Raw genomic sequence first — 27,668 nt, forward strand, 5'->3', positions numbered from 1 at the left:
TCCTGTCCCGTTGGCGGTCCCGCGGACTACTCTCCTGCCGGGGGTCCTGCCAACCCTATTTCCTGTCCCGTTGGGGGTCCCGCCGACTACTCTCCTGCCGGGGGTCCTGCCAACCCCTTGTCCTGTTCCTCTGGTGGTCCCTGTAGTGGCAATTTCTTGTGTTACCTTATATGCTAAAAGCAAATGCTTCTTAAAGCATTGTCTAACCCTACTGTACCATTTCTTCATATTTGCTGTTTCCTCTGCATACTCTAATGAGGTTTATTATTCTCAAGCGCTTCAAGGCCACAGGGCTGATTTGGCAGACTATGTTGAAACTACTCCTTTTCACACTAAGTTTCAACTTCCATATTTTGCTGACTGTTGTACTTTCTATGGCTCAAGGACACAGGTGTCCAAATAGCGATATGAGACCGTGTGAAAGTGGAATTCTGAGGCGTTCCGCCATGCTACATGTTACATGCTGATATGATGAATTGGAAATGGGGGACCCTGATGTAAACAAGACGAAAGTCTTTCTCTGGTCTGCATCCCCTTAACAATTGTATGTTTTGAGCTGTACTGTACTGTACCCAATATACAAGCTGTTAATAAACTTTTCTACACAAAACTTTGTCTGCCCGCCCTATCTTGTATATAAGCTTTGCTATTTTGTGACTATTGCGCACACTCCTGCAGACTACTCAGTACTCTGTGAGGCATGTACCTTTGAAGCTTCAAATAAATAACCAGAAGACAACGCTGCCTGCTTTCACCAGTTTATTATTGATTACTCTCATTGTACATCTTTACAGTATTGACGAGTTTAAAATATCCAGAACATCCCGCCGACAACTTTTCTGCCGGAGGTCCTGCCAACCCCTTGTTGTGTTCCGTTGGAGGCCCCGCCATCACCTGTCTCGCCGGGGGTCCTGCCAACTCCTGGTCCTCTTCCGTGGGGGATCCTGCCGAAGCCTGTCCCACCGGCTCCGGTCCCTGTTCGGCCGACACTGGGTCCTGCCCGGCCTCCGGAGCTGTCTGGTCTTCGCCCTCAAGCCCGGCCCCCTGAGAGCCGCGGTCTTCGCCCTCGAGCCCGGCCCCCTGACTCTTCCTGCCGCGGTCCTCGGGCCCGGCCCCCTGACTCTTCCTGCCGCGGTCCTCGGGCCCGGCCCCCTGACTCTTCCTGCCGTGGGTGAATAATGTCAATCACCACATTACACACATCCCTTCACATTTAAATGTTAATTTACATTAAAGTATTTTGTGAGGCCTTCTAAAATGTTTTTAAATATAATTAGGGTTGTAGTTGAAGAGTTTGTAAATTATTGCGTTGCCTGGCAACACACTCAAACATCCAATCACGGGGTTTGTCAAGCAAAGCGGAGAGAATACTTACATCCGGGTGTAAAATTCTCTAAAAGCAACTATGAGCTGCTCCGACCCTCGGTCCTGACGGACTCCAACTTGTGTTTATTAATCAAACAAATAAATAAACACAAGGATAATTATGTGTTATTGTTGAGTAAATAACAGTGTGTGGTTTAGAGAAGAATACAAAATTAGAAGGAAAAAACTATGGAACAATACAGATTTCAGTATTCTGAGCCCCTACTCTCCCCATAACTGACGGCAACAAAAGTCCTACATTATTCAATTAAAATAAAGAAGTAAAAACAATAAGTGTGGCTTGATATTGAGTAAGAAAATGGTTGATAAACGCTGTGAGAATGGATCTGCGGGTAGCATTCGCTCACGATCTCAAGTCGTCTACAAAATAGGAGGGAGCTAATGTATATAGAAGCCTATGGACATCCCGGAAAGTTGAAAATGTACGCTAAGGGCCCCCCCCCTCTTGCGTTGGAAAAAGCCGACACGGGGGACTTGACATAACGTCAACATAGGCCGACCTGGGAGTGAGGATGTGTTGGCATAAATTGCTCGGCGCAGTTGTCTGTGAAATGCCGCTCCTCTGTCTTCATAACAGTCAGGGCATGAGACTGAAGTTCCCACTGTGGGTTAAAATAATGCGCTGTGACCCCGAGATAACTGTCATTACTCAGTGGATTCCAATAGTCTTTGGTGAGCGCAACTGTGGAACTCTTCCTCAAATCCTCCTCTACTTTCACTTTTTGGACTTCATACAAGTTGACTATTTTCGTCACATTGGTGGCTCTGAAAGGCAATTCATACGTGCAGTCATTGGATGCGACCCAAATTATATCACGCAGTCCCAAGTCCTCCACAATGTTTATTGGGCTGCAATCTGTAGCCACCCATCTAGCGATCGCTGGAGAGAGCTTGCTGCGCGTTGACGTGTCCAGGCGTCTCCCCGGCAAACTTTCAAGTGTTGTCTGCCGCAAGCGGGCGGCAGAAGCGAGGCTGTCAGCATCAAATGTGTGCTTGGCTTGCAGATGATATTTTAAACTAGATGTACTCCTATGGTAACTCAATTCACATCGACAGCAATTGCAAATTACTTTGGTCTGGTCGACAGAACCATCTGGTAGGGCTTTGAAGCTGAACTTGCCGTTTAAAATATATTTTCTTGAATCCATAATATTAATCTCTCTGCTCGTGGAATCTCCCACCATTTAACTAACAACATCAATATCAACATTAAGGCTTTGCGCTCTGAAACTACGGGGCGGCCGAGGACAAAAAATACACTATAAAAAAAAATACACATAATAATAATAATACATTTTATTTATTTAGCGCTTTTCAAAACTCAAAGACGCTTTACAGTATGAGGGAGGGTAGACAAACAAGGACAGGCAAACAAATAAATATAGTAAAATAAACAAAAAAAAGGCAGTCAAGAGGAAGTTGATTGAGAGGGGGGGGGGCGATTAACATTCTTGGAGGAGACTAAAATAATTAGTGGCGTTCATTTTTTGACAGCCCTAATTATAATATAATTTAACATGTAGGTATATACCATTGACTGCCATTATGGCTATTTGCTATAATCCGCAAATCCGAGTTGCGACTTAGTTTTAAACGGCTTTGTGTCATCTCTCGCAAATTGTTAGTTTAGTTAAATATTTTCGTCTTTGTCTAGTGATTTTCCCCTTTAATTTTGAATAGTAACCTTTCCTCTCGTTTCAGATACTCTGACCTCCCTTCCTTAGCTGCATTTCAGTTCTCTTATTTTTCATTTCCTCGGTCTCGGTCTCACCGGAAGTTGATTTGTCTGCGCCATCTTGAGTAGCGTCCCAATGGCCTTATTTTTGCCGGAGGACCGAGGAGCGATAATGGAGGAGCTATAATCGAGGAACCACCAGACCATCCTTGGATGAAATCCTAAGACACTCGCCCCGCCCCCTTACTGTGTATCGCTCACTGATTGGACGATGCAGTGCATGCACTGATCTGATGCTTCTTGACATGAGAGCAGTTTCCCAGCGGAGTGAAGAAAATACATGAACCTCACGGGAGTCACCCCTCAGTTTATACCGTGTTTTGTGTATCATTTAGTTACAAATATGTGATATATCTGAACAACAAAGTGGTCAAAAATCATTTAATTCATTTTTTTTAAACATTTTCATGATCGCTTTTTCCGTTTTACATTTTCATTTATTGTCATTTCCATTCAGTCAGTCATTAAGTGCTATTAAAATGTTAATGTGATATTCAAACAAACAAAGTGTGCAATCCAATGAATGTTAATCTAACTGGGTTTTGATAGATAACATCTATTTTTTTTCTCTCAATTATTTTATTTCTATTGTACACTCTAATCAATATTAATCCAACTAATGTTCGTTTATACATTTTAAGAATGGCGTTTATCTTTTTTGAGAATTAGTTCTTATTTGATTTTATTTATTTGGGTCTACAACAGATGATACAAATGTTTGTGTCAGTAAATGTATGGTGGGGGTGTTTGTGAAAACAACGGGGACAGAGCTGCTGTCAGACGATCAGCTGTGCGGCGTCATCACAAACGGACGTCGCTTCACGTGACGCTCCGGAGGAAAGGACGTCCCATTGCTCTTAAAACTCATTTCCCTGCTTCTCGTGGTTTCCTTGCGTCTCTCCATGCTTCCCTGGTGGGAGGGACTAGTCGCAGGGAAACGACCCAAGTGAGGGACGCAAGGAATCCATTTAACCGAAGTGAAACGCAGCCCTTGTGTGTCTCCCACTCCTGTGATTGTCGACCAAGCCCCTGATTGTTTCCACCTGTTCCCCATTACCTGGTGTATTTATTGTCCTCGTCTCCCTTTGTCCTGTGCCAGTTCGTTTTGTTTCTTGTGACAGTATACCAGCGTATCATGTTTTTCCTCATTGAAGTGATTTAGTTTTGTTAGTGTTTTTTCCTCATTAAGAGTGACTTTGTTTTGATACTGTTTTTCCTCGTTAAAAGTGATTTAGTTTTTGTTTACCACTGTCATTGAGCTTTGGTTTGAATAAATCTGCCTGGCTCCGCCTGAGAAGTTTTCCGGGGAATCCCATGACTGCCGTCCCTTTCTGGTGAATTGTCAACTTCCGACAGCCTTTTACCAAGGAGAGATCCAAGGTGGCTTTTATGATTTCCCATCTCACCGGACGAGCGGCGAAGTGGGCTACTGCTGAATGGTCACGTGACTCGCCGATATGCGAGTCTATGGGACAGTTTACAGACTCCCTGACGAACATTTTTGACCACACGTCCCCAGGCAGAGAAGCAGCTCGGGTACTTTACAAATTAAGTCAAGGAAGACGCAGTGTGTCAGACTATGCAGTGGAAATTCGCACCATTGCGGCCGATAGTGGCTGGAATTCTTCTGCTTTGTTCGATGCCTTTATTAATGGACTTTTGGACCCTATTAAGGATCAGCTGACGCCCTTGGAGCTGCCTGTGGAACTAGACTGTCATTGCCATGTCCATAAGGATTGATAACAGACTTGCTGAGAGGAAACTGGAGAAGGACAGGGCTGCACTACCCTATTTCCACCCTAGAGGGCACCCCTACTCTTATCACTCTCAGGAGACTGCCATGCCACGTTCCTCTTTCCTTCCATCCCAGAGGTCAGCGTCCCCCAACAAAGCCGAGGAGCCAATGCAGCTGGGACGTGCCAAGCTGTCTACAGAGGAGCGGTGGCGCCGCCTGCTGGAGGGAAGATGTTTTTACTGCGGCCAACAAGGTCATCTTCTCTCTGGATGCCCGGTAAAAGACGGGGCTCACCAGGGAAAGGGAGGGCACTGGTGAGCCGTCTTTCTACAGCAGACTCTCCTCCCCGCAAGTTGACCAACATAGGTAATCTGCCATGGAAAAAGTAACTCTCAAAAAATGTTAATTGACTCTGGGGCTGACGAAAGCCTGATGGATTGGGGATTAGCTCATGAACTGAGACTTAAAACTGAACTTTTGTCGTCCCCTTTGAAAGCCAGTGCTCTGGATGGCAAACTTATATTTCATGTCACACACAAGACCGAACCCGTCACTATCATGATTGATGAACATTGTGAACTATTGTCGTTTCACCTGTTCAATTCTGCTCAACATCCTCTCCTAGGTTTTCCCTGGCTAACCAAGCATAACCCCTATGTTGATTGGCGGTCATGTAAAATTAAGGGGTGGGGGCCGGAGTGTTCACAGGATTGTTTTAAGTGTGTGGGAAACATGGCAGTAGGAGGGGTTTCTGGGGAATGTAGTACCGATCGGGTTACTAATACTCAACTTAGCCTGGAACGCAAGACTCAAACCCCAGATTTAACTTATGTTCCTCCCTGTTACGATGACCTGGCCAAGGTATTTTGTAAAGTGAGCGCAACCTCCCTTCCACCTCATAGGCCATATGATTGTGCCATCAATCTGTTACCTGGGGCTCCAATTCCGAAGGGAAGGTTATACTCCATCTCGGGTCCTGAGAAGGAGGGTATGAAGGAGTACATTGACACCTCTCTTCGTGCAGGTCTGATCCGCCCGTCTTCCTCCCCGGCTGGGGCGGGTTTTTTCTTTGTGGGAAAAAAGGACGGATCCCTTAGGCCATGCATTGATTATTCTCCTTTAAATGACATTACGGTTAAGAACAGGTGTCCGCTCCCCCTCTTGGCTACTGTTTTTGAACAACTTCAAGACTCTAACATTTTTACCAAGTTAGACTTGCGTAATGCCTGTGAGGGGGATGAGTGGAAGACCGGTTTTAACACACCCACAGGGCACTATGAGTATCTCGTCATGCCATTTGGTCTCACCAATGCTCCAGGAGTTTTTCAAGCACTCATTAACGATGTTTTAAGGGAGTTTTGAAACCGTTTTGTGATTGTATATATTGATGACATTTTAATATACTCACCTGACAAAGACTCTCATGTTCACCATGTATGTCAGGTCCCCCAAAAACTCCTGGAGAACAAACTGTATGGGAAGGCAGAGAAATGTGAGTTTCATGCTAAGACTGTATCCTTCCTAGGGTTTATCATAGCTCCTGGTCTCATCCAGATGGACCCGGCCAAAATCAGTGCGATGGCTAAGTGGCCACGCCAGACAACCGCAAGGGGATGCAACGTCTTCCGGGCTTTGCAAACTTTTACAGGCGCTTCATCAGAAGTTTAATCGCCATTGCTTCTCCCCTTCATGTTCTCACGTCCACTCAGGTGCCTTTTGTGTGGTCTCCTCAGGCCGAGGAGGCTTTCCGCTGTCTCAAGGAGAGGTTCATCTCAGCCCCCATCCTCATCGTCCCCGACCCAACACGTCAGTTCGTGGTAGAGGTTGATGCCTCAAATGAAGGGGTGGGGGCTGTCCTGTCGCAGCGGTCCAAGGAAGACAACAAACTTCATCCCTGCGCCTTTCTCTCCAATAAACTCTCCTCTGCAGAGCGGAACTACGACGTGGGGAACCGTGAGTTGTTGGCGGTAAATATTGCTCTTGAGGGAATGGAGACATTGGTTGGAGGGGGCTCAGCTACCTTTTATAGTATGGACCGACCACAAGAATCTCGAGTACATTAGGAAGGCTAAGAGACTAAATTCTCGCCAATCAAGATGGTATCTGTTTTTTAACCGTTTTAACTTCACTCTGTCTTACAGGCCGGGGTCCCAAAACGCCAAGCTGGATGCCCTGTCTGGTTTGTTTCACCCCGAGCCGGTTGCCAAGAAGCCTGAATCCATTCTCCCACTGAATCGTGTGGCAGGGGCGGTCACTTGGCAAATAGAATCTGTGGTGAAGCAAGCTAACAGTGAGAGCCCGGCACCTAGTGGTTGTTCGCCAAACCGTCTGTTTGTGCCTGTTACCGTACGTCCACAGGCCTGGTCTGAGATTTCTGTGGATTTCTTCACTGGTCTCCCGATGTCAGAAATTAACACCACCGTACTCTCGGTGGTGGACCGTTTTTCTAAGATGGTTCATTATATTGCCTTACCCAAGCTGCCGTCTGCCAAAGAGACGGGTGAGATTATGATGACTCATGTGTTCCGTATCCATGGTTTTCCCAAAGATATTGTCTCAGACCGAGGTCCGCAGTTCATCTCACGCTTCTGGAGAGAGTTCTGCAACCTCATCGGGGCATCAGTGAGCCTGTCATCCGGCTACCATCCGGAGTCCAATGGCTAGACTGAACGTCTTAATCAGGAGTTAGAGACTGGGCTCCGCTGCCTCATCTCCCAGAACCCTTCCTCCTGAAGCAGGCATCTCACATGGGTAGAGATCGCCCACAACACGCTCCCCACGGCCCCTACTTGGTTCACTCCCTTCCAGGCTGCCTATGTGTATCAACCCCCTACCTTCCCGGATCTCGAGAAGGAAGTCACAGTCCCGTCCGCCCACGCCCTGGTTTGGCGTTGTCACTGGATCTGGGAACTTCATGCGTTCCCCACTCCTTAGAAGAGCCCTGCGGGTGGCGGCAGATCGGAAGCGTCAGCCAGCTCCGGAGTACAGGCCCACCCAGAGGGTCTGGCTCTCTACCAGGGATCTTCCACTTCATGTGGTGTCACGAAAATGGGCACCTAGGTTCGTAGGCCCATTCCCAGTGGCCAAAGTAATAAACCCTGTCTCTGTCCGCCTTCGTCTCCCCAGGGCTCTGAGGGTTCATCCCACTTTCCATGTGGGACAACTGAAGCCGGTAAAGGAAAGCCCCATGGTTCCCGCAGCCAAACCCCCTTCAACCCCCCGAATGCTCGACGGCGGCCTGGTCTATACGGTCAAGCGCCTGTTGGCGGTCCGGAACAGAGGCAAAGGGAGACAGTTCCTGGTTGATTGGGAGGGTTATGGACCAGAGGAACGCTCCTGGATCCCATCAAGATTTGTCGAGGAACCAACTCTCATTAATTACTTTTTTCTCGCCAGCACCCTCAAGTTCCTGGGGCATCAGGAGTCGGCCCTAGAGGGGGGAGTACTGTCATCTCTCGCAAATTATGTTAGTTTAGTTAAGTGTGTTTGTCTTTGTCTAGTGATTTTCCCCTTTAATTTTGAATAGTAACCTTTCCTCTCGTTTCAGATACTCTGACCTCCCTTCCTTGTGTGTCTCCCACTCCTGTGATTGTCGACCACGCCCCTGATTGTTTCCACCTGTTCCCCATTACCTGGTGTATTTATTGTCCTCGTCTCCCTTTGTCCTGTGCCAGTTTGTTTCGGTTCTTGTGACAGTCTACCAGCGTATCATGCCAGAAAGAATCCCAAGCAGAGCTTTGAGCCACGTCTTGTCTAAGTATTCATATACAGATGGAGCACTGAATTTCGGACTCCAGCTTACAGCTTCCTGCCTACCACCAGCCAAAGACCAGTATAGAGGAATGTTAAGCCCTCCCACTATTTTCCAAGAGGGCGTTGCAAGATTTTCAATTTCAGGTTTTAACCAGGAGATGGCGCTTCATTCACAAATACAGAAAGACAAGTTTCATGGACTTTCAGTTGTGTTTTGAAGAGCATTTGAACACATCAATATTTTAGATCAACTAAAGTATATCTAATCTTGTAATTCAATAATATATAGTCTTTATATATTAAATAATCATAATAATAATGTAAATGTTTACATTACACTTCTTTATTTTTTATGCTCATACTTTAACCTTTACAATCGTTTGCTTTAATATGCAGTATGTTTTTGTGTTTGCTTCCTCTTGCTCCCTTTCGGACACATACTGTATGATTTATTATTATTATTAATATGAAGATATTATTAAGATAAGATAAGATGTTACTTTATTGATTGAACATTTTAGTTTAGAATGTGCTGTCCCACGGTAATTCAGAAGGCTCACAGGTCACATTCCGACCATTATTTAAAACAATAGGTGCTTTCACACCTTCTACAGTTTGATTTGTATAGAGGGAGCTCTGTCAGTTTTCGAATTACCCATTTGCTTTCGGGGAGCCCTATTTTTCAGAGCACATCCTGCTACTAAATATGTCACACTCACGCTCTGTTGACTGGCGCAGCAGCGCGGATGCGATCAATTGCTATAAAAACACTCTTCTACTAATACAGACGGTGTCACTATGCCGGCGGACGTGGCCGTTGTTGAAGCCTCTTCAGGCTCCACATCGGCAGGCCTCTCCCTCGGTGTGGAGCTGTCAAACTCGACCCTAACGCCGCTTACAGCCGGCCAACTAAAAGTTGTTTTCCGTTCACGTTGTCATTTTTAGACTCCTTCGCTTCTTTGCTTGTGAATCCAAAAGCTGTGACGCTTGGCTGTTTTCGTTTTGCCATATTTTTTTATTACACAGCCAGAGTTAAAAAAATATCAATATGAACATTTCAAATACCGCGCCGGCATCACCGCCATAATCATAGCAACGTAAGTAAGAATGCAGCACCGCCACATACAGATGGCAACACCCAGACATATTCACAAATATAAAACAAATATTCAGAAACTGTAATGAACAATAACTATTATTTATTTCAAGAACTGTTATTTACAGAAACTCAACATTTCTAATCTGTGTGACACAAATATGCACGATTGTTTTGGGCTCCCCCTATTTATCTCAAAGTCAGCCTTCAGGGGAGCTCCCTCCCTCTTCGGGGGAGCCAAGCTCCTCCTAGCTCCCCCGCATTTCGAACAGTGTCTGTGGCTGAATGGCTAGCGATTAGGTGCGGCGCATTTGTCATAAGTGATCAGAGCTAACAGCCTGCCGTCAGATTTCATTTAAAAAACAGATCTGATTTTAAGACTATTTCTGCGCTCATAAAGAATGATAAGAATAAGAATAATGCGTATTGAACTGGTTTCCTTAATTAGTGAGTTTATTTAATACTAGAACCGCCAATCGGGTCAATTTGTGTGATGTGTGTTGTGTGTGTGCAATGTAACTTTTTTTCAATAAAATATTAAAGTCTCCCAGTCCCTGACTTTTCCTGAAAGTGTGTTATGTAGCACCCTATGTTGTTAAAAATTGCATTCTAATAGCGGGATTTGACAGGTTTAGGTAGGCCTATACAAAAACCTCTGGCGGTTCTAGTGTTAAGGTAATTAGGTACAGTAGAAGCCCTTTTTTTATCAGTAACGAATTTAGCAGTTGAACATAAAAGTCAACTAACTGAGGGTCACTTGCAATGACAGTGTTGTGTCTAATTGTAAGCTTGTCACTCAGAGTAACCTACCGTTAATTTAGCTGCTGGAGAAGAAAGATCAAGGGGGGAGGGGGGGAGAGAGCTGTGGTTGATGGGCCATTAGTTGTGTAAATAAACAGCTGAGAGCTGCCGTTTCATTCAGACTGTTTAAAAAACTGTAACAATGGACTATTTTTCTTAGCGGATGCATGTCAATTTAAATCAATACATACAACTATTTTTTAAATCGATACATACAACTATTTTTTAAATCAATAAAAACATTTTCTAAATCCATAAAAGCATTTCAATTAATATTGGGAGTCATGTCGTTACTTTGTTGAGAATTTGGCCGTGTAATACGCGGGATAATTTGCAGCGACTTGTTCCTTATGGGGAAAATAACACCCGTCATGTGTGTGTAGTAGAGGTGTGTGTGGTTAAAACACTTTCATGAAGTGAAGGAATTTCCTTCTATAAAACAGCTGTTGGTAGCAGTGAGTGTCACGGACATGAATTCATAGATCAAGGCAGACTGGTGCACACACTCTCCTGTCCTGCCAGGCGACACGCCCGTTCTAAGCCGTGTCCCTCACTCCTCACATCCCAAGCATCCCCACAAGTGTATTATGTTGTTACATCGTTTCAGATGTTATGTTTCAGTTGTGCTCTTTCTATGTTCAGTGATGCAAACTTGTCACCTTTCGGCGAAATTCGCCGCTTTGAATCCAAAATAAGTTGTTTGTGTGATTCATGTAGATCTGCAATACAAATATTTTTGGGGTATGGGGGGGCTGGGACCCGTAGTAATCTGCGGCCGTGAGCTGTTATGTGCCATCATGACATGCATGGTGTTCTTTTTTTATATATTATAATGAAGTACGAGCTGTGTGCTCGAGTCTTCCTGCCTGTCGGCTCTGCTCATGGATGTATAATAAGGCTCTGCTGCTCCGAGATGATGGTCTAGCTTCAGCAGCTACATTACCTACGGGTGCGTTCGTTAATATTAACTGTGTTTCCGGAGTCACTGTGGCACAGACTGGACCGCTGGTGAACAGCTGTTAGAACGGGCTGTTCAGGTGTGAAAGCAATTCTAGAACCCTGAAGGCAAGAGAGACTGAAAAGAGTCAAGGGAAGCTTATAAAAGTTAACAGCATTTAATTACACAAAATATGCGGTGGTGTACAAAATGAAATGTGCGAGTGGAGGCGCTCTCCACATCCGACCGGTCAGTTCAGGTCAGGGGGTCGAAGAGATCAATTCTTGGCTTGCTCTTCCTGTTGTCATCTGAGGTCTTCTCCTATTGGCCGGCGTTGTCGGGGGGCGGGTCCAATGCAATTCCTGCCTTTTTCTGTAGCTAAATTGCATCATTCTGGCATCTGTGGTTATTTAAACATTCCCTGCTACACATTATTCAGCGTCAATAAATGAGTGCTAATCCAGCTGTGCTCAGTGTACAACATCACATGTCATTTCACCTTGGTTCAAGGTTTGAAATCGTATGATTCCGCCAGATGCTAAATGCTAACCGGAAGTGACGAATTTTCAGAATAAAAGTGTTAAGCTAATAGTGAGAACTTCCGGTTTTTCAGAATAAAACTGATTTAAATCAAATAGTGTATTTAATTCAAATTACGCCATATCAACATTGATTTTAATTTCTAACAGGTGTTCAGAGCAGAGCTCCCTGTCGGAGCGGCAGAGCGTGATGTGAACTGAAAAGCTTTTCTGTTGCAATATTATTTAAGGAATCGTTGAGCTAGCTAGCTAGCATACATTGTCACTATCTGCTAACGTTAGCTTTAGCCTTCTATTTCTAATAGTTTTTTTCATAGGCTATAAACAGAGGTGGTATAAGTATATATATTGTACTTGAGTAAAAGTAGAAGTACTCAGATCTTGTACTTGAGTAAAAGTAGAAGTACTCAGATCTTGTACTTGAGTAAAAGTAGAAGCACACAGATCTTGTACTAGAGTAAAAGTAGAAGTACTCAAATCTTGTACTTGAGTAAAAGTAGAAGCATACAGATCTTGTCCTACAGTAAAAGTAGAAGTACTCAAATCTTGTAGGCTACTTGAGTAAAAGTAGAAGCACTCAGGTCTTGTACTTGAGTAAAAGTAGAAGCACACAGATCTTGTACTAGAGTAAAAGTAGAAGTACTCAGATCTTGTACTTGACTAAAAGTAATAGTCCCAGAGTGTAGGAATACTCTGTTACAGTAAAAGTCCTGCATTCAAAATGTTCCTCAAGTAAAAGTAGAAAAGTATTATCATCAAAATATAGTGAAAGTAGCGACAGTAAAAGTAGTCATTGTGCAGATTGGTCCATTTCAGAATAATAGATATGATATGTTTTATAATGATTGATCATGAAAGTGTTCTCAAAGCTGCTAAAGGTGCAGCTAGTTTGAATGACTTTGTATACTGCAGGGTAGCTTGTGGATTTACTCCCGGTGGAACTAAAGTCTGATTTAACACTTGATTATATTTCACTTAATTAATCCAGATCTGTGAAGTAACTAAAGGTATTAAATACATGTAGTGGAGTCAAAGTACACCATGTACCTCTGAACTGTAGTGGAGTAGAAGAACAAAGTAGCAAAACATTGAAATACTTAAATAAAGTACAAGTATCTCAAAATTGTGCCCAAGTATAGTACTTGTTGAGTTTATGAACTTAGTTACTTTACACCATGTGGCTATAAAGATAAAAAGACTTAAGCCTTGCACAGAGGCATGAAAATACATTTTCAAAATGCTCAACAGTGCTGCCAAAATTATAAACTGACTGCTCCACAATTTAAAATAAATGCTTTTATATATTTCTATTAGATGTGACTCTTTGGCATTTCTGTTATTATTAACACTGCTGCTTTAGTTGTTCTGACTGCTAAAATCCTCTGTCATTCCGTGGGGTGGGGGAGCCGGGGGCTCGGATCCTTGTCACCTTTTTCATACCTGATGAGTTTGCATCCCTGTATGTTAAAAAGCTTCAGTCACCTTAATTCATGTAATAAAAACATCTCAGGTCAGTAACACTCAAAGCTAAATGTGCAATACCATGTTCAGCTATGTTACTATTTATAATGTTATTGTTGTTACATCAGAAGATGTACATATTGAAATGATTTCCTAACTTACAGTAGGCTATTTTTTACAATGTGTGTTGGAAGGATTTATTAAATTACAATGAATATTGTCATTGTTGAAGGCTTTTAGAGAAGGGTGAACTATAAGCCTGAATTACATAAAATGTTATACCAAAAAACATAAAAGCCACAATAAATAAGTCACAATTATTGTAGTTATTTGTACCTCCCGTATTGCTTTCAACCCACCAGCTTTTATGGTGTTGTTACGTCACTAACTGTAAGCTTGTCACATACAGTCTATGGTCACTCAGAGTAACATACTGTTAATTTAGCTGCTGGAGAAGAAAGATCAGGGGGGGAGGGGGGGAGAGAGCTGTGGTTGATGGGCCATTAGTTGTGTAAATACACAGCTGAGAGCTGCCGTTTCATTCAGACTGTTTAAAAAACTGTAACAACGGACTATTTTTCTTAGCGGATGCATGTGAATTTAAATCAATAAAAACATTTTCTAAATCCATAAAAGCATTTCAATTAATATTGGGAGTCATGTCGTTACTTTGTTGAGAATGTGGCCATGTAATAAGCGGGATAATTTGCAGCGACTTGTTCTTTATGGGGAAAATAACACCCTTCATCCAGATGAGGATCCCTCCGCTACACTTTGGGATCCTGATCGACCGACGAAACTCCATTAAACATATTTTTGGTGAATTACTGAGTTTAGGCACGTTAATAACGTTTTAATGAAGTTGAATACAGTATATTCATATGTGTCAGTGATTTCATGTCAATTCGGCGCACATAAACATAAATGATCGTGGTGAAGATGATGATTAAATTAGGATTAAAAATCGAGAGCCGGGCTGCATTTCCTCCCGTTCGTTTTTTTAGAATAACAAAATTATTTTGTTAAATAACAACATGGTGATGTTTTGTAAATGATTACATGTCTCTTATTTAGCACAGTAGTATGATATCCGTGACATATGGATCTTAACAAAGTTCCGCTGTACATCCAGCATACTGTATCTCACTTTATTTCACATGAGCTCCACTGCACCCCCTGGTGGATCATTGATCCATTGCAGCTGGCTTCATTATAATTATATTTATCTATCACGGGGGGGGTCTCAAGTCAAGCTGGAGGTTTTCCCTTGAGCGAGGGCAGATCACGTACCAATCACGGCCCTCGCGTTTCAAACTGTCTGAAATGAATCGCTACATCTGTATTCAAGCTCCTAGTGTTTTTCCTCATTGAAGTGATTTTGTTTTGTTAGTGTTTTTTCCTCATTAAGAGTGACTTTCTTTTGATACTGTTTTTCCTCGTTAACCTGCCCGAGAGACCACGGTACCGGGGCCCTCCTGCAACATCTTGCAGGACACAGTGTATGAGGGCATGTTCATTTAATAAACTATGAATGTGTTATATCCATGTAACGGGAAGAAACTCATCTAACTGATCATTTTTTTATTTATTTTTTTAAAAACCCACAATGCTAATGCTGAGCCTCTGAATTAGCAACAAGCAAACAATGCTAACAGATGACTACACCGAAATTCACTCACAAAACCTTATTATTTATCTTTGGTGCACATCCAACCCATCATGAGGTGACACAGAATCAAGGGGTACCCTTCATTCTGACTCAATTATACAAACTCTCGGAGATAATAACAAGAACAGACATCAAAACACATGGCGCTAGGTAGCTAAAAACGCTAAGATGGCTCACCTGTGTCGTAGTCTGGTCAAAAGTGGTCTTCAACTGCATTAAAACGATAAAAACGCTGCTGAAGTTAATCCAATGTGTCTGTGTCCCCTTGAAATTATTTCTGATAATCCATGAGCAATAAACCTGCTTTTCGGTTTTCAGATGTTAGACCTAGAGACAGCTTCACTCTGGTGCAAAACTGCGTGCGCGGAGCCCCCACCTTTTTGTTTTACCATGTGTGTGAGTGGGGAGATTGCCCTTCGATTCTATTGGCTCTAACGGTCAAAAAGAGATGTCAATCACCAAAATCGACCAATGGGTTCCAGAGAAACGTTAAAACCCCCATTTCCACCCAAATCTCAGAGGTGGAGTTGTTTTGCTAAACCTCTCAAAAAAGGTCAAATGTCACTTGTTTTGCATCAATCTTGATTCAGGGTACTTATTATATGTTGTACTTTGGATTCCTAAAGCTTTTAGTTTACTTTACCATCATCCAAGGGTAATTTTCACTATAAGTCAAAAATAATTTGTTGAACGGACACTATAATTTACAGTTTTTTACTATGTTCAATCTGAATTTTCTTTAAAATAAAAAACATCTATATTGATTCTGACTTTTATACATCCAACTCACAGGGTTATCATTACTTTGAGAAAAAAGATTATTAATTTAACCCTTTTAGAAGGGAAGATATGGTCATTTGTTCTGGGAATGTCATTTTCGAGCCTGAGACCTGAAAAACAGGCTCAGGGCTAAACTGGTTAAGAGTGATTTAGTTTTTATTTACCACTGTCGTTGAGCTTTGGTTTGAATAAAACCTTTTTTGTTAAAAACCTGTGTGAGTCGTGCGTTTGAGTTCAAACCCGTTTATTCAGTCGTAACACTTTGTATCGGGAGATTTGCGTCGATAAGATTCTTATCCAGGAAGAGTTGTTTGACTGTAGCAGCAGTACTTCTTCCAAATTGGGCTGTTTCTTTCATTGCATGGGAGAAAGTCTTGGGTGGTTCTGTAGAAAAGGTCAAAAAATAAGTTGTGCATGCTCTTTATCCAAGGTTAAGAGGTTAACAAGTCCCACGTTTGCCAAACCATCCAGTTAGCCTTCATCTTATTAGTGATGTCTCTTGTAAAACTGAAAAGTATACTGTTCAAAAACATTTAGCCTAACCTTAACCCTAACCCTAGAAAAGTTTAAAGAGGAAAACACCTCTAGTAGAGATCAGACATAGTGTAAATGTTGAAGTTGACACACTAACTCAATTATCTCTAATGTGTCTCTGAAAGTCAAGGTAGTAGTTGAGAAAACGTTTCTCTTTATAAAGTTTTCTATGGAGAAGTCTAGGTAAGTCTTGGTTTAGGACCATCTGAAGAAAAAAAAAAAAAAAAAAAAAGTTGCCATTTAAGAAGACTGATGTTTCAATTACACAGTTTCACAATCACCACAACCATGCAAATTCCTTGAGCAATCACTCATTAGTGAGCACCAAGAATATTAGGCTGACGTGCCCAGTAGAATGTGAGATTAGATGTGACCCGACCAAACACATTAACTGCCCCCAGGCCTACACCTGGATATATTAAAACATAACACTCACCTTTGAATAGCTTATCAAGGTTTGCGTTTTCAGCTGGTAAGGATATTCCTTAGACCTTACTTCAAATATTCTTTATATGAGCAACCATCCATTGCATTATCAAGGTCAAACATTAACATGACATCACTCATGTGAGAGAGCAACCTAACTTAAACAACACCAGAGAGTTACGATTTTGGATGAAAGTGATATTTAAAAGTCTAAAAGAAGATTTTCTTGGGTAGTATACAGAACTAGAAAACTGCTAAGCAATGAGTGAGTCAGCAATCCTGCCAACTTTAATTAATTTTGGCCCTTGTTTAAAGAGGAGGTCCATCTGTAATGCAATTGAGCTCATCCAACACAAAGATTACACATTCCATATTTCTTTCACCAGTAATGCTCATGTGTCTGCATCATTTTTAATGATTCATAACATTCCTCAAGGCAGTAGCCTTTTTGAAAACTGTAACAAGTCTGACTTCAAGAGCTCAAACACTCTGAAGAACCATCCGGTGGACAGTTATCATACTGACTACTATGGCATTATTGACTTTTAAACATGGATATGTACTGCTATTTTTCAGCCTTATGTGAACTTTTTCAGGAAGATGCCACATTTTAGTCGCATTTGATGTTGTGAGCCAATGTTACATAAACAAGCTTGTTTTCTTCGACAACCAATGAAGTTCTTGGAAGTTAAAAACTGTTCTACTGGGGATCCACCCATAACCTTTGTCCTCCAGTGGGGTTGTGTCCTTTATCGCTGGCCTCTTGTGTGGCCCTGCATGTTTCGTAAGCCTTAACCCTTAGATGCAGAAGTGACTGGACCCTACACTCTTCCATAAGTGGGTCAAAAAGGACCCGTATTAGAATAATATGTGTTTTTATGCCATTTTTGTCATACATTTTTCACTATTTATAATTCTAGACATTTATTTTTAATTTGGAAAAAAAACGTTTTGAACATTTGATGCAAAGATCCAACCCTCTCTTATCTGCCCTGCCAACACACTCTCACTCCATAAACGTCCAGGAGCAACGCTTGGTCAGGGTCCCGTGGCGCACAGTTGTGACGCTCCTAGGCTCCTTCAGCTTCATAAAGGGACGCAAATAGCTTTCAACTGATTGTAATATATTCCCCTCTGTGGCGGGATTTGACGCTCATGGAAGCACGGCATTCATTTGTGTTGGCTGCCCTTAAAAGGCAATGTGAGCGTCCATTCCCATTCCCACGGACTACATTAACTTCTGTGAGGAAAACGTCGTACCCACCAGGACTGTACGGTGTTTTCCCAACAACAAACCCTGGATTACCCCTGACATAAAGGCTCTCCTGAAGGACAAAAAGAGGGCCTTCAGATCTGGCAACAGAGAGGAACTGAAAACTGTACAGAGGGAGCTGAGGTGGAAAATCAGAGAGGGGAAAAACAGCAACAGGAAGAGGATGGAGGAACAGCTGCTGCAGAGGAACGTCAGTGGAGTCTGGAGAGGCCTGAAAACCATCTCTGGCTACAAAGAGCCAGACTCCCAGGTCCGGGGGGACCGCCAGTAGGCAAACGACCTGAATATCTTCTTCAACAGATTTGATCAGTCATGCGCCTCCCCCCTCCCCCCTGCTGCACCCCCCATTGTCCCCACTGCCTGGAAATGGCCCTGTTACCTCTCCACCTCTACTCAGCCCCCGGCCATCAGCTCACAGACACTTCTCACATCAACCCCTGGTTCTTCTCCACCCGCTGACGACACCTTGTCCTTCTCAACCTACCAGGTGAGGAGGGAGCTGCAGAAGTGTAAGGCGAGGAAAGCGGCGGGTCCAGATGGCATCAGCTCGAGGCTCCTCAAATCCTGTGCGGATCAGCTGTGTGGGATTGTGGAGCTTCTGTTCAACCTGAGCCTGAAGCAAGGGAGGGTACCACAACTGTGGAAGACGTCCTGTGTGGTACCTGTGCCAAAGACCCCTCACCCCGAGGAATTCAACAGCTAGGCTGTCCTTGGACACCTCCGGCCCCTTGTGAGACCATCAATGGACCCGCTGCAGTTCGCCTACCAGCCTGCCATCAGGGTGGATGACGCCGTCATCTACCTGCTGCAGAGGTCCCTCTCCCACCTGGAGAATGCTGGGGGCACTGTGAGGATCATGTTCTTTGATTTATCCAGAGCCTTCAACACCATCCAGCCCCCGCTCCTGGGGGACAAGCTGCAGCTCTCGGGGGTGGATCACCACCTCACCTCCTGGATCCTGGACTACCTCACCAACCGCCCACAGTACGTGAGGACCAGGGAGTGTCAATCAGACACCATCATCAGCAGTACGGGGGCCCCCCAGGGGACGGTGCTGGCACCGTTTCACTTCACCCTCTACACTGCAGACTTCACCCACAACACCGCAACCTGTCACCTGCAGAAGTTCTCTGACGACTCCGCCATCGTTGGCCTCATCACCAACGAGGACGACAGGGAGTACAGGGAGCTGACGCAGGACTTCACCCTCTGGTGCCAGAGGAACCACCTTCAGCTGAACGCAGCGAAGACCAAGGAGCTGGTGGTGGATTTCAGACGGCGCCAACACTCCCCCCTGACACCAGTGAACATCCAGGGAGCAGACATTGAGATTGTGAAATCTTACAAATACCTGGGTGTTCATCTGAACAATAAAATGGACTGGACTAATAATTCTGCTGCTCTGTTCAAGAAGGGACAGAGCAGACTCTTTCTGCTGAGGAGACTGAGGTCTTTCGGGGTGCAGGGGGCACTCCTTCAGACCTTCTTTGACTCTGTTGTGGCATCAGCCATTTTCTATGGTGTGGCCTAATGGGGCAGCAGGATCTCAGCTGCTGACAGGAAGAGACTGAACAGACTGGTAAAGAAGGCCAGCTCTGTCCTGGGGAGTCCTCTGGACACTATGGAGGTGGTGGGAGACAGGAGAATGGCAGCCAAGCTGTCCTCCCTGCTGGACAATATGTCCCACCCCCTCCAGGACACCCTGTCCTCAATGTGCAGCTCCTTCAGTGACAGGCTGCTGCACCCCACCTGTCACACGGAGAGATACCGCAGGTCCTTCCTTCCTGCAGCGGTCAGACTTAACAACCAGCACTGCCCCTAGTAGACCCTCCTACACACACCACAACACAGACTATAACACCCCTTGCTGCTAAATACAAACCAACTTTGTGCAATATGTTCTATATGTGCAATATATATATGCCATTAATAACTGTGTAATTTATACCTGGCCATTAAATCAATCAATATATATATGCCATTAATAACTGTGTACCTGGCTCCTAAACCCTTGTTACTGTTACAAGGTATCTATCTTGTAGATTGTGTAACTTGCTGCTGTTAAATACCGTCAAACTATGTGCAATATGTGCTTTATGTGCAATATATACTTTATATACCTATGCCATCTTTAATAACTGTAATATATACCGGGCTGCTAAATCCTAAGAACTGCTACAGGGTTTGATTTGTTTTTGATCTGTATTTTTTTTAAATTATGTAACTTTTTTAGTTTTCTCTTTTTTTAGCATATTGTTTATTATATTATAACTTAGTACTTTTTTAGCATATTGTTGTGTTGTTTGTCTATTATATTATAACTTAGTACTTTTTTAACGCATTTCAGATATGCAACACTAAGCTGTCTGTGGCTCTTTCCTGCTGTAACGCTGCAAATTTCCCCTCTGTGGGACTAATAAAGGTATTCTGATTCTGATAACGGAGAATTGTACACCCGGAAGTAAGTATTCCCCTTACTGTCGATTGATTTTACAATGATATCTGAACTACTCATTGACTAAAAAACAACAGATTATCCTTGTTAATTACATAACATTGATTGGTTTAAATTGTGTACAAAGCTTTTGTATTTTTCCCCTTCGATTCGGAGAAACAAATATTTTTTCAGAGTAAAGGATGGCAGAAGACACTACACTACCCAGAATCCTCAGCTATCGTTTAGGACTAAACCATGTGCTCTGTTTGACAAACCCCGTGATTAATTCTCAAGCTCTGTGATTGGTTGACATCCAACTGAATTCCATTCATTGCAATGGCTGGCGATCTTCAAATTTCTCCCTGCAGAAAAAAAAAACATGGCCGTACTTCGTTTTATTCTCGGTGGAAAATGCCTATTTTAAAGTTGGTTTGGCCATTAAAATTATAATTCAGATTATGGATGCAGTGGATGTACATGATCTTTAGTTTGCTAGTTATTACGAAGATTACTTCAGGAAATTGCGTCCATAGAACGTTTTCATTGTTACCAAGGTGGTTGCTAGGGACGCTGCTATTGATATTATTTATGTTATGTTGTGTTACTGTTTAATGGTGTTATCTTTATTGCTACCCCCTTCCCCGTCAATGTATAGTGTTGGTCCACAGCGCAAACGTATTAGTTTAACAAAATCTGCATCTAAAATTGTGGCATAGATACGTTATTTTCCCCTGTACAATTCCAGTCTCACATCTCACATCAAATCGTCATTAACAAATATCGGAAACAGACCACAAACATTTAAAAAAAAAAAAATATTACATATCCGCTGTAGTTCTCTATTTATAGAGCCCTGATGAGAAGACTTCTAGACAAACATGAGGAACTGCCGCCAACACTGAAAACGTGACGTGGATCAAAAATATATCACCAATTAAACAACATCTTACATTTCTTTTCACACAATATGTCTCCTCGCAGTATCAACAATAATTCGGCTGACTTTTATATTTGATCCAATTGGTAGATATGCTGTATTTACACCATAAAGGTGCACAGCTGATATAAAGGGACACCTAGTGGTTAAAGCATGTTATTGAATTTCCTTATTTTTATTATTAGATATTAATAGGATCCCTATAAAGTATATTCATTACTCGTTATTCTCTACTAATAGTTAATTAAAGACTGTATATAATGACTATTTTGCACATCCCTTTCAAGATTTCAAGATTTTCTAAGGTTTATTGACATATCATATTCACAAACGGTGTAGTTATGCAATGAATGAAAAACTTGGGGTCGCAGGTTCCTCAATAGTGCATTAAAAGACATCTATCAATATTTGTTCATACCTCCAGCAATGTTAACTATGTTGAAGCACTTATTTTAACTGATATTATACATATGTATTATACTCTTATAAGATGTATGGAGATATCTCATCTCCGGCCTTGTCAGGTATTGAACAATCAATAAATAAAGAACACAGAATTATTAAATATAAAACACAGAATTTGTGTGATTATACTAAATGATTTACAAATAAACACCACTGCATATTTACAACTGTTACACATGCTGATGTAACGCAAATGTTTCCAACTTGGGATCACTAAAGTATATCTTATCTTAAGATGATCAATGGCTACTGCCTTATTTGCAAAATTTGCCTCTGAACCTTGACAAGTGCATTCTTCAGGCTTATCAATTAACAACAGGTGGGGTCACAGACATAAGACCAGCTGTTAAATAAAGCTCTTCTGACCTTAGCTGGCATATGGGTATATATTAATGCTGCCCATTATGGGCACAAGCAATTTTCACCCATTTATTAATGATATGTTTTACATTTGAGTGTGTCCTATCCCCTAAACCTCCAGGGATGTACACAGTTTAATACTGGCAACTTCTTATTATGGGAAATAAGAAAACGTCTTTTAAAACTACAACTCCCAGTCGAGACGTGCCATAGATAGAGAACATGTTGCGAAACACAATAGCCAGCATGTGTAGTTCTGGGGACGGGGTGGGGGAGGGGGGGACGCGGTGGACCCGTTCAAATCCAGTTTTGGACAGTCTGCCGTGGTTCCATCCCATTTGAAGTGCTGTTCGACGCTCGGCGTAACCCTCGGAGCACACTCTCCAATCACAGAGCTTGAGGGCTATCACGAGGTTTGTCAAGCGAAGCGGAGAGAATACTTACTTCCGGGTGTAATATTCTCTAAAGCAAATGAGCTGCTCCGACCCTCGGTCCTGACGGACTCAAACTTGTGTTTATTAATCAAACAAATAAATAAACACAAGGATAATTATGTGTTATTGTTGAGTAAATGGAGAATTGCACAGGGGAAAATAACGTCGGCTATCTATGCCACAATTTTAGATGCGGATTTTGTTAAACTAATACGTTTGCGCTGTGGACAAACACATTGACGGGGAAGGGGGTAGCAATAAAGATAACACCATTAAACAGTTACACAACATAACAGAAATAATATCGATAGCAGCGTCCCTGGCAACAAGTAGTTAATAATAATAAAAGACATTAAGAAAAAGGCATTTTAAACAGTCATTAAAAAGCAACACAATCTACCTGCATTGCATTACTCTAAACGTGTAATAACGTGCTTTAACCAGTAGGTGGTTTGGGTTAAAAAGCTGTCAAGTTTATAGTGTTAACAAAATAAATATATTGCTGTTTCTGGTTTAGTTTACGATGGATATATTTAGTTATTGTTTTGATATTTGTAACACAAAAGCGATGGAAAAAACCCACAGCAACACAGAAAAGATGGTCTTAACATGACCCAGTGGTCGAGTAGTTAATAAAAACCAATAATATCAACACTAAATATTACTACTAACCTTATTGTGAAATTCAAACTGAACGGTAAAAGAATAGTTTCCGGTCTATTCTGAGCCCGATCTCTGTAGATAAATAAAAATAAAGAACTATGACAGATGTGTAATATATTTAATGCAGCCGAACCATTTATTACAATGCATTCATGTGATGACTTTTAAAGAGTAAAGCAAGCACTGCTGAATAAAGTATGATTTTATCTTTTACGAAACGTTTTTTTTCATATGGAATGCAGTTGGAGGTCAACCAATCACAGAGCTTGAGAACTAATCACGGGGTTTGTCAAACAGAGCACATGGTGTAGTCCTAAAGGATAGATTCTGCCATCCTTTACTCCGAAAAAATATTTGTTTCTCCGAATCGAAGGGGAAAAATACAAAAGCATTGCACACAATTTAAACCAATCAATGTTGTGTAATTAATAAGGATAATCTGGTGTTTTTTAGTCGATGAGTAATATCACTGTAAAATCAATCGACAGTAAGGGGAATACTTACTTCCGGGTGTACAATTCTCCGTTATCCAATGGGAATGGACGCTCACATTGCCTTTAAGAGCAGCCGACACAAACGAATGCCGTGCTTCCATGAGCGTCAGATCCCGCCGCATATGGGAATACATTGCAATCAGTTGAAAGCTATTTGCGTCCCTTTATGAAGCTGAAGGAGCCTAGGAGCATCACAACCAGTGGTGTAGTGGGCGTTGGACGCGGGGGTACGCCGTACCACCACTTATTTGAAGCATGATTTCTTTTTTTAGTAGTCTAATACATCTAAAATCATTGCCAGTGTTATCAGTTGCAAGTGTGTGTTTGTTGTAATAATGACGAAAACTTAATAGGCAGATTTCACAGTAATTATAATAAAAACGTAGCTCAAGCATTTATGCAACTTGCAACTTGATGGTCCCCCAAGCCCCCCCCCCGGTTGACAGTTCACGAGCGCGTCCATAGTGTCTCCTGTCCACCCACCACCCCGTCCACCCAGTAAAAAAATCCCCACTACACCACTGGTCACAACTGCACGCCACGGGACCCTGACCAAGCGTCGCTCCTGGACGTTTATAGAGTGAGAGTGTGTTGGCCCTGCAGCTGATAGACATATCCTACCTTCATTTCTTCCCACCTTGACTAATGTAACTCACTTCTCTACGGCATCCGCTCCCCCTCCCTTGATAGACTCCAAGTTGTAAAAAATGTAGCCGCCCGACTCCTCACACACACCAGATCATGGCACCACACAGGGAAGCAGGAAGTCAGTCAGAGTTGGGGGTGCGGTTGCGGTGGGAGGGGGATTTTTTTTATACATTGAAGTTAAAAGCATCAATTTGGTGCATTTAGAGCAAAATTAAGAGATCTATGTTTAACTGTTTTTCATGTATTCTCTCTGGCTGTCCATCTCATAATGTTCACATAGAAACTAGCTGTCAATAGGAATATAATTCAGAAGAATTATAATTTCATGCAAAAATCTGTCTCAAAAAGAGGTTGCACATTTAAATTCAGGTCTTGTTATGGCCACGTCAGCGGCAAATACGTTCAAACCATAGACCGTATATATAAATGGACGTAGGGTCCGTGACGTCACCCATAGGATTCTGCAGAGTTGCCGAGAAGCCCTTAGTAGGCGGAGTCGGCCACTAACGGCTCGACAGTGACGTCACAGTTCAACTCCCGCCTGCTCCAAATAAGGGCAAAGAGGCGGAGCCGAGGCGGAGCCGAGGCGGGACCAAGCGGCAAACTCTGGGGAAGAGCCGGGACGCCAATACGGAAGCGCTACATACTGCAGTTCATATTTTGGCCGATAGGCGATGGCTTCAGAAAGGAGCAATTTCCATAGACCCCCATGTTAAAATGCCCAATTTTACAGCAGAAAAAAACATGTTTCTACCCCTTGCTCCATACATTTTATTATCGATATAGTTAGATTCCACCTTCATGATTATGAATCTGTGAGTGAATTTTTTTCGACCCTTTTATTTATATTAGGTCTTAAAGTTTTTGCATAAATTAGGGCGTGGTCACTGTGGCAGCGGGGTGTGGTTTGGGCGCTGGCTGCTGGAGTAAAGGGAGTGGCTCGGCCGGAGGCCAGACAGCTGATCCGAATCACGTAATCAGTGCCGGAATAAAAGCATGTCGTATCCTGGTTCTGGGCTGTTTCGCAGTAGGCGGGATCCTGGAAGGTTGCCAAAGGACCTGTGAAGGTTCCCACCCGGGCAACGTTTGAGACCCGCGTATATTTTTGTTTGGAGTTAATAAACGCCTGTGTTCAACCAACCTGCTCTTTCCGTCCCTATTTGAACCCTGTGTGAGCGGAGAGGCTAACAGTCACATTGAGTGACCGCTATGTCAAGGGACTGCTAGTGCTAGCTTATTTTCTCTCTGCTAGCTGCTCCGTGAAGCTAGCTACAGGGACTCTGCCTGGTCCATTCATCCAGGAAACACAACTTGAAGCCGGCCGTGGTTGTTTGTTCTTCATGCTTATATATCGGGCTATTGTGACTCGCTCTGCGGTTAAAACAGACGGTGCATGAATGCGGTTTTGCGGTAAGTGAAATTCGAGTGCTTTATTTATGTGTTAATGATTTTAATCGACGTAATGAATGTTAAGGCTAAGCGAGTGGTAACTACATCGGTGCTAACGATGCTAATCGTAGCCTCCAAGTTAAAATCATAGATTGTATATATAAAGGTTAAAACAAAATAGAGAAGTGTAAAGTGGGATAATACTGTTGAACAAACAGCTTCTGTTTGAGGTTGATAAAACAAGGTCATCCTGGTTACTTAGAGAGATATTTTATTATGTAGGTAAGAACTGTATGCATCACTAAGGGTAATTTAAATTGGCTATGCTCAAGTATGTAGACAAGCTAATGTCGAAGAAGTAGTGTATGTGAAATCAACCTCACAATAAGATGTGTGTATATATTACAATTATTAATGTCATATTTCAAGATGATTACTTAGATATTACAATATGGTTGGTTGAGCTGGAGTTCATTATTGAGCTTACACGTTAACGTCACAGTCATCTGAAGAACCCAAACGTTGTTGTTTTTATTAATTGCATTACCAAATGGGTATCAAATAAACAGTAAGCATTGGTAACACAACTTCCAAAGTTACAGTAAAATAAAAAGGACCCTGACTCGGACAATACACAATCCAACATGTTCAACAGAAGAGAATCAGTTATATCGTTTGTACACATGGTACTTTATATATATATATATTTGTTTAAGGTACTAGATCACCTACACATCAGTTAAGTTGAGGGTTTTTTCCATGCAAAAAGTTACATTTAGATGTTAACAAGCAATATGATTTTGTCAGCTTTCTAATTTAATGTATTGAAGGCAAAGATATTTAACACAGTGAGAACTGCTACTATTTATCTCTCAATATTGTCTGTAAAAAACGTGGTAAAAGTTATTCTTTCAGTGAGACAACAGAGCAAGCTTCTACAGTTGCACTACATTTTTATAACAGTTAAATATTATTTGTAATAATAACATATATTTCAATGTTGATGAACTTCATACTGTTCATTCATAATCTGATTGTCTTTGTAGCTCACTGTTGAAATAAAAAAAAACATTACAATTACAAAATAATTATATCTAAAGCAGCTCCTAAACACACAAACACACCGCTTTCATAAATAACACACTTGTTCTGCAATAATATGTTTTATGTTTCCTGTAATGTTTGTTAGGAAAGGACATGCCTGAAAGACACGACATGTTCTCTTTCTCTGAGGGTCAACAACAACAAAGATTGGTCTTTAAATACATGTTGTCTTTTGAATTGTTTGTCTAAAGTCAAGGATCTAGAACTGGTACTTAGTTTTAATGATACAGTCTGGTTATTATGCTGTTTGGAGGAGGCCTCACAGGTAAGAGCACTAACTAGCTACCATCACATGTACCTTAGCTTGACTTAAATGTATTAAACGTATAATTAAGTGATATCAAAATATAAATAACTAATGTCATACAAACATATTAATATTTGCTTGATTCCAGTGTTGAATTTAGCACAATTGCATACAAACGTTAAGGGATTTTAAGATTCTGAAGTATTATGCTAAAAACTCAATAACTTAGATTATTATTTATAGTTTTGCTGAATAGTTTCATGTCCGCTTACCTTACAAAACGAAAAATGCCACGGCAGTGTGCAGATGGGGAGCATGTTAGCTTAGCTTGGTAGCTTCAGCTAGCTCTGGAACTTTCAGCTCAG

The 27,668-nt window shown here is 42.2% G+C and overlaps 1 protein-coding gene across 1 annotated transcript; it reads right to left on the reverse strand.

The window, feature by feature from the left end:
* Positions 1–745: 745 nt before the first annotated feature.
* Positions 746–27,668, reverse strand: LOC307030767 (uncharacterized protein). The gene is made up of 4 exons (XM_079667410.1): positions 27,576–27,668; positions 6,265–6,326; positions 5,788–5,923; positions 746–1,162 (listed from the first exon to the last, which is right to left on the reverse strand). Exons 1-4 carry the CDS (start codon positions 27,618–27,620, stop codon positions 1,031–1,033), a joined length of 375 nt encoding a protein of 124 aa, XP_079523536.1. The 5' UTR covers positions 27,621–27,668; the 3' UTR covers positions 746–1,030.

This window comes from Notothenia rossii (genome assembly GCF_949606895.1).
Source record: "Notothenia rossii genome assembly, chromosome: 2".
Classification (NCBI taxonomy): Eukaryota; Metazoa; Chordata; class Actinopteri; order Perciformes; family Nototheniidae; genus Notothenia; species Notothenia rossii.